We start from the raw sequence: 7,513 nt of genomic DNA, 5'->3' as shown, positions 1-7,513 counted from the left end.
AAAATACCAGGCGCCCCAGTTACAATTATGGTCTGTTTGACTCACCAGTCACACGTCCAAGTCAACCAAACTGCAAACCAGGTGATTCTGGTTAACAGTGAATTTCTATTCATTTTATTGAATTAAAAATAATTCAACAGCACATCTCATACATAGCTTACATGTTGGTAAAAGGTTTATTTTATTGTTTACTACATGTAATAATTTATACTACAAAGTTTGTACTTTTTTCCCACAAGTCAGTAAATTGTAGAATCTTCTAATTCTAATTCAGTATTTTTGCAGTAAGGTTAGGACAATCCTCGCTATTTTCTGAGCTACTCTAATAATTCTCTGCAGTTTCCTAAAATTCTTTTTTGTAGAAAGTACCTAAAATAGCTGCTTATATGCAAATTATGCTTCTTTAGATCTTTCGGTGGTCACTTTAAAATACTTTAAATTTGTGAGTGAGCTTTGTCTGATTTTAGTACTCTCTCTCCTACAACCCTTGTTTTAGCCTTGACTGTAGTTCTTTGTGTACTGCTCCCCTCCCCAGATGTTGTTTGGTAAATTTGCTGCTCCAGGGCCCTCCGCCCATATTCTCCATTTTCAGAGCCCCTCTGTCTGGATTACTGGCAGGGCGCTGTGACAGGCAGACACCACTCCACCCGTCTAAAAGGGGGCTTGATGAGGAATCTGAGAGAAAAGCCGTGTTTGTACGTTTACCAGCCAGCTTGCCAGCCTTGCAGTCGACCCTCCAGACCTCTGAGTGTCTGGACAAGGGGCGCCTTTGTCCCTGATCTGCAGGGCTACACCCTGACCCACTAGTGCTCCCCATCTTACCCTCTCTACATCCTGTTGCACCTCAGTCTTTTCACTCTCCAGGCCTGCACCCTAGAATAGCACAGCAGGTCTCCTCTGAAACTAGAGCTGGTGAAGTTGGCAGGGCCCGGCTCACTTTCTACTTTATATCTCTCTGTGTTCTTTCGCCCTCTGAGAAAATCTGAACAAACTAGGAATAATCAGAAATGTATTCCTACTTTCAGTCCACAATAACTAAGAAGGATATTTTGTGAAATGGAACATTTCTGCTCAGCTTGGATTTCTTGTCCACACATGAACTGAGGGTTAGTGAGAAAAACATAGATTTTAAGACTGAATTCCAATATGGTGGATTTGGATATCCTGCAGATAATAAAAACAAATATTTAGACTCCCACTTTGCACATGCCCACGATAATTTTCTGATTTAGAACTGCAACAGTTTTTATTGTCTCCTCCAGTGACTGTGCTTGCATTAGACTTCAGTTGTTAGCTGAAGAAATTAATAACTGAGAAGAGCAAAAACATCAGAAAAATCCTAATAATTTTATTTTGGATGAGTGCAGCCATGTTTATTGTGGGTACATTAATTTAAAGAAAATTGTTTACAACTTTCTGCTCAGGGTCTGTTTTGGTCACTGATTGTAAACTCCAGCTAATTTTTTAGGTGCGTTTCTAGTTTTGTAAGCAAATAGAACCGACATAAAAGTATTTTCTACACATTTTCTTTGAAGTTGTTAACTTTCTTAATGACTGTCTGGCTTTGCATATGGAGACTTTAACAGTACTATACAGAGTTGGATGTTTATATAAAGTGTTACACAGAGATTGTGTTTACCACTGGATTACTGGGCTGCATGTACGCCTAATCATATGCTGATATGCCATAAAGGTGTAGCGGAGACTGTAATTTATGGCTCCTACATACCTTTCCTTTGCTTTTACGTCCTTTTCCCATTTCTGTCTTCTGGAGACACTGTGTAATTACTAGTGATAACAGGTTAAACTTACATACAGAAAGCAGTAGCCATAGTGATTTGGGAAGGTAGCATGTGATGGTCTTCATTTGTTGATTTTCTTATAGATATTTTATAAGAATTACAGTTAATTTGGATTTCTTTTCTTCTGTTGTTTCCATTTTAGATGTACTTGACCTGCCCAACGTTGTTAGCTTCTCTCCTCCCTCGAGCCCAAACCCAGCCAAGAAGAGCAGCTCCATCAATTGGTCCTTCCCAGATAAGATCAAGTCCCCACGAACAGTCAGGAAGATTTCCATGAAGATGAAGAAGCTTCCCGAACTCAGCCGAAAGCTCAGCGTCAAAGGGACCCAAAACAGCAACACAAGTAGCAATGGAAACTGTCAGCTAGAGCCAAGGGCCCATTCTCTCCGGGCCACCGGCAGCGGGTCCGAGACCGTCACCCAGACTTCCGGTCCGCCTCGGTTAGCCCCATCCGGAGGTGGGCCGGCGAGCCGCAACGTAATCTCCCGCTACCACCTGGACAGCAGCGTTTCAACACAACACAGCTTCAACAAGAAGAAGAATGACGGCAGCTCAAAGTCGGCCAGCAAAGGCGGCTACCTCAGCGACGGTGACTCACCGGAGCTGGTTGCCAAATCTGGCAAACATGGCTCTGCCGAGGGGAAGGGCGGAAAAGGCAAGGATGCTGAGGGAGGAAGTTCTAGACTCAATGGCACCGAGCTGGACATTGATGCTTTCCGCCATTACAGCTTCACAGATCAGCCTAAGTGCAGCCAGTACATCTCTGGACTGATGAGCCTCCATTTTTATGGTGCTGAGGACCTCAAACCTCCACGCATCGACTCGCGAGATGTTTACTGTGCAATCCAGGTCGATTCGGTTAACAAAGCACGAACCGCACTTCTTACCTGTCGAACATCGTTCTTGGATATGGATCACACCTTCAACATTGAGCTGGAGAACGCCCAGCACCTCAAGCTGGTGGTGTTCAGTTGGGAACCCACGCCGAAACGGAACCGTGTCTGCTGCCACGGAACGGTGGTGCTGCCTGCACTCTTCAGAGTGACACGCACCCACCAGCTGGCGGTGAAGCTGGAGCCGCGGGGCCTGATCTACGTCAAGCTGAACCTCATGGAGCAGTGGCAGAACTCGCTGGACGGCGGGCCAGACGGAGACAGAGAGCCGCAGGTGTTTGGAGTGGAGGCGTGGCGGGTGGTGGAGAGGGAGAACACCGGGCTGATGGTGCCACTCATCATATACAAGTGCATCAACGAGATCGAGAGAAGAGGCTGCCAAGTAAGTATGTTTGAATGTTGGCTTTGACCATGGATGTTTTCCATTTACTTAACTGGGACCAGCTTTGGCACTTGTAATTGTTTTGTAATTAAGTGCCTTATTATTTTCTCAGCTAAATTTAGGGGCGTTGAAGATTAACCAGAAGGATTCAGTTATCTGAGTGATGATAGGATGGAGCAGGAGACGAATAGATAACTTAGGGCATCGTCTGCAGTAATGTAGGAGTTTCTCTGGTTTGTTGAGGTGAAGAAGGAGCTCAGCCAGAAAGGAAATCTCTGAATTTACTGTATGTTGAACAAGATCCAGGACAGGTGAGAATCATCCCTGCATTCTGACGCCGTTCACAACTAGGTATTTCAGACGTCCAGTCAGGAAGCCTTCAGAGTGGCCATACTTTGGAGGTTTTCTCTCTTTCCCTTCACTTAAATATCTTGCTTTCCTCGAAAATCCTAAAACAGCCGCAGTCAAATAACAAATAGCCCTTCTCAGATGGAAGATGGTGCCTCGTTTTTGATGTTCACAGAGTATAAAAGCCGCTGGAGAAATAACTACGGATTCACAACATCCTTTTAGCTTTGTGAGATGAATGCTCGCCCTGCAGCCACTAATGATGTTGAATGAATCAAAAAGCAGCACACATAATATCACAGAGTTGCTGCCATGGGCAACACAACTCCTTTATTCAGTGAAGAGACAGATGGACGGATTAAGACACTGATGTGGCAAAGATGAAAAGGGATACGAGGATTCTAAACTTTCTTAAAATAATGTTAAAATCATCTCTTTTTCACCTCATTGTATTGTTCATTGTATTGTGTTTTGAGTTGAATATATGTAAAATCTTGGAGAAAAACTAGTGTTGTATTTTACTTTAAACAGCTGGGTGTTGTGATCTCAGGGATCTCAAGTGGTTGTGCAGTTCAGTCTGATTAACACCCTTAATATATTATTTGTTGAGGATGGATTCAGTTTTATGTTTGTTGCAGCTTAAAAGAAAATAATCAGTTTTGGATTCTGGTAAAAAAAAAATCAGAATTTTGCTTCTTCATCATATCTGGGATTTAAAGACTGAGTAGCTGTAGCTTCAGTGGGAGTTGCTTAAAATGAAGATTAATTATATTTGCATGTGAAGTTTTAGTCTCATCAGATGTTTTGCCTTGACAAGAATTCATTGTATGATTTTATCTGATTTCCTGTCCCTGGGATACAAAATATGATGCAACACAGAAATCCATTTCCCTTAACCATAGGACAAGAAAATCCATCTTTTAAGTAAGACGTATATGTTGATCTTCATGAGTCAGTAAATGGCTACAATAAACCTGTTCATATCTACAGTCCACTGTACTGAAAAGCTTTCAAGCAATAAAAACTGATGAAAAATATCAGATGAAGACCCTAGATTTTGACTCACACTAGAGAGTGGAGTCTTGGGGTCTTCTAGTCTCTCTTATCAGAAATACTTTAAGGATTTTGCACTCATTTTATTGGGTGAAATGTTTTGGAAAACCCAGTCAGGTTGTGACACTTGTTTCCTGCCTCAAAAAGATAAACTTTTTACAACTCTAGCATTACCATTACCTTTTAAATATGTTGTGTCAGATTTCTTTTCTTTGTTTTTATGACTTTAACGTCCCGGTGCTGTGAGTTTTATCTATTTATCTCTCCTGTCTGTGGATTTCTGAGTCTGACATGTTTCTCTGCTGTCGCTCCCAGCGCTTCTTCTAATCTCTCCCCCATCCTCTTGTTTTCTTGCCTCTTTTTCATTAGTCTCAAATCAACTTCAGGGGTCTTCTGCATGGGAAGCAGACAGAGGTTAGGCTTGGGGTCGACACCGCATTCCAGGGGAATTTCTGCAGGTTTTTGCCCTCAAAATTCACATTTGCTCGTGTCTTTTATGCAGCCGCTCTCTTTAGATAGTCTTGTTGAAATGTGTGTCCTCGAGGCTTTTCTAAGCTTTTAAGATCCTAGACGAGTGCTGGTACTTTGAAAAGACTTCAGAGGGTACCTGTGTCAAAGAATGGAGTTATGTATGTCTGAAAGAAAGTCTTAGAAGAAGCTTTTTGACTCAACTCACATACACGACATATATGATTGAGAATGTTGTGCTTAGATGTGGAGTGTGCAGAGAAATTATCAGTCTTGAAGGAGCTTTATCACTTCTTTTGTAGATGCAGTATAAAATTTTGACAGTCAGTAAAGTTCTTAAGAATATAATACTGTGTTGAGTTGCCAGTGGCTTATGCAATCAGTTGGTTTGATGGTGTAAGCAGATGGCTTACCATAAAACCATGAGGAACAACATTAAAGGTCCTTTTACAGTAGGAAGCTGTGGTATAAGCATTAATTAAAGAGACAAACAAATCATACAAACAGCTTGACAACTGCTTCACTGGCGTCAACCTCACTCTTGGTGCTGAATGGTTAATCATCAGTTCTCCTGCAGCACTCATTGCTCCAATCCCCTTTTCAATCATCATATCCAGCCCCAACGTCTGAGGAAAGATGCTGCTGTTTTGTTTCTGCTAACTTGACTTTGTCACGAATGTGTATGATTTGGACGAGGTTGTGACGTAAGACGAACCTTCATTCACGTTTAATTCTGACCAAGTTCCATCAGTACCAAATCTAAACAAATACTGACGCAGAGAAGGTAACACAATGTTCCACCCTCAAGGCTTCACAAATGACTCATAACCTTGTTTGGTGTCTATAAGGGTTAGTACCTGAGGTATTTGGATACGCTCAGAGAGGAATTACTGCTCTTTCTACTCAGCCGTCTGAGGGGGGTTGATCAACTGGTTGGGATGCCTGTTGGCCACCTTCTTTACCAGCTTGTTGTAGAAGTGTCCTAGTGGGAGGAGGCCTTGGGGCAGATCCAGGACTTGCAGGACAGATGGTATCTTATGACTGTCTTGATAGCGCCTCAGGCTCCCCCCACATGATCCGATGGCTTGATCAGAGGAGATGGGGGAGTAAGGGATTCCTGCATGGGCAAACTTCCAAAGACGAGAGACTTTATATTAAAGATTTGAAAAATGCAAGGCAAATTTTACCATGGCCTGTTTGCGTAATCAATGTAGTATTAATCTGAAAGTCTGATTTCAATCAAAGACTGGTAAGAGAAATGCTACCTGGCTGTTCAAGTCCAGAAGAATCCCCAAAGCGCTTCAAGTTGCGTTCAGTCATTCACTCATTCACACACACATTCACACTGATGGTGGTGAGCTACATTGTAGCCACAGTGAGTCTACCATGTGCCGGTGCCACTGAGCCCTCTAAGCACAACCAGCAGGCAAGTGAAGTGTCTTACTCAAGGACACAATGACTGAGCAGTCCGCATTTTTAAAATCTGCTATTTAAATTTGGCGACTCTGGTTAGTTGTAGCCCTGAGTTTCTTGTTCTTAGCGTACAGGAGTGGCAGCTGGAACTATGCTGGACCTTGTGCCAAGTCAAACCTTCTGCTTCAAGGTTCAACATGTTGTGGTTCAAACAGATGGTATTCTTGGTTGCAACAAGTACCTTTATGAGCTGCTTTTGCATTGCTGTCATCCTAAACCATCTGGTGATTCACTTCTGACCTCTGACTTCAACCAGGCATTTCATGCACTCAGCTCCAGCCCTGTTTTCCAAATCATTCTCTGTAAACCCGAGAGACTTTTGCTAGTTAATGAGTAACTCAGCAGGTGTGCGTGCCTGGTGAGTGAATATTAAGAACTTGTCACAATGCTTGGATATGTTGCTGTCCCAAACCATTTCCTCATGGGATAAAGTTAGCATTACTGGCGGTCGTACAGGGATCTCCTGTGACGCACTGCATTTTGGGAGATAATTTCCTCCTGCCAGATGAGGAAAGTAATTCCCAAACTTGCTGAAACATTTGGTGAAATTTTCTTCCTTATTAAGTAAAATCTTACAGCTGTTCCCAGAGCAGGAAAATACTCCACATCATTGACATCCACTCTCCTTTTCAGCTCATTTTGTTCGGAGGTCATTGTGCCTGCTTTATCCCCAAACAGGTCTTGGCCGGTGCCGCCTGTTGTGTTGCCTGGCAGCCACAGAGCGTAAGAGCAAGCCCCTCTTTTCTGCTAACAGCTGTTCTCTGCCTGCACTCAAAGAGAGACACCATGTTTTTTATTTCTGAATGGACTTGTTGTTCATTGTGTCCAGTGACTTTTATTTACTTGCACACAAAGTCAAATCCCTAATCTGTCCCTCTTTCTCGTGTGAGGTTTAGAAAATCGCCACTGGGTTTTGCGAGGGCAGCTTAGCAGCAGTCGCTCTGCTGGGACAGATAGACATGGCACTGCTCCTACGCTGGAGCCCGGAAAGACTGGCAGTGTGTGTGTGTGTGTGTGTGTGTGTGTGTGTGTGTGTGTGTGTGTGTGTGTGTGTGTGTGTGTGTGTGTGTGTGTGTGTGTGCACACTCACTCGA

The 7,513-nt window shown here is 43.1% G+C and overlaps 1 protein-coding gene across 1 annotated transcript in view; it reads left to right on the top strand.

Annotated features, from left to right (window-relative positions):
- Window positions 1-7,513, top strand: part of syde2 (synapse defective 1, Rho GTPase, homolog 2 (C. elegans)) — a 63,909-nt gene that overhangs the window by 33,606 nt on the left and 22,790 nt on the right. Inside the window, exon 4 of the mRNA XM_015053026.1 lies at window positions 1,945-3,077. Within this exon, the coding sequence (XP_014908512.1) occupies window positions 1,945-3,077 (1,133 nt within the window). The remainder of the gene's footprint in view (window positions 1-1,944; window positions 3,078-7,513) is intronic.

The sequence above is a fragment of the Poecilia latipinna genome, unplaced genomic scaffold, assembly GCF_001443285.1.
Source record: "Poecilia latipinna isolate Pla-1442-1.1 unplaced genomic scaffold, P_latipinna-1.0 Scaffold1155, whole genome shotgun sequence".
Lineage (NCBI taxonomy): Eukaryota > Metazoa > Chordata > Actinopteri > Cyprinodontiformes > Poeciliidae > Poecilia > Poecilia latipinna.
This window is presented reverse-complemented; position numbering and strand designations above follow the sequence as displayed.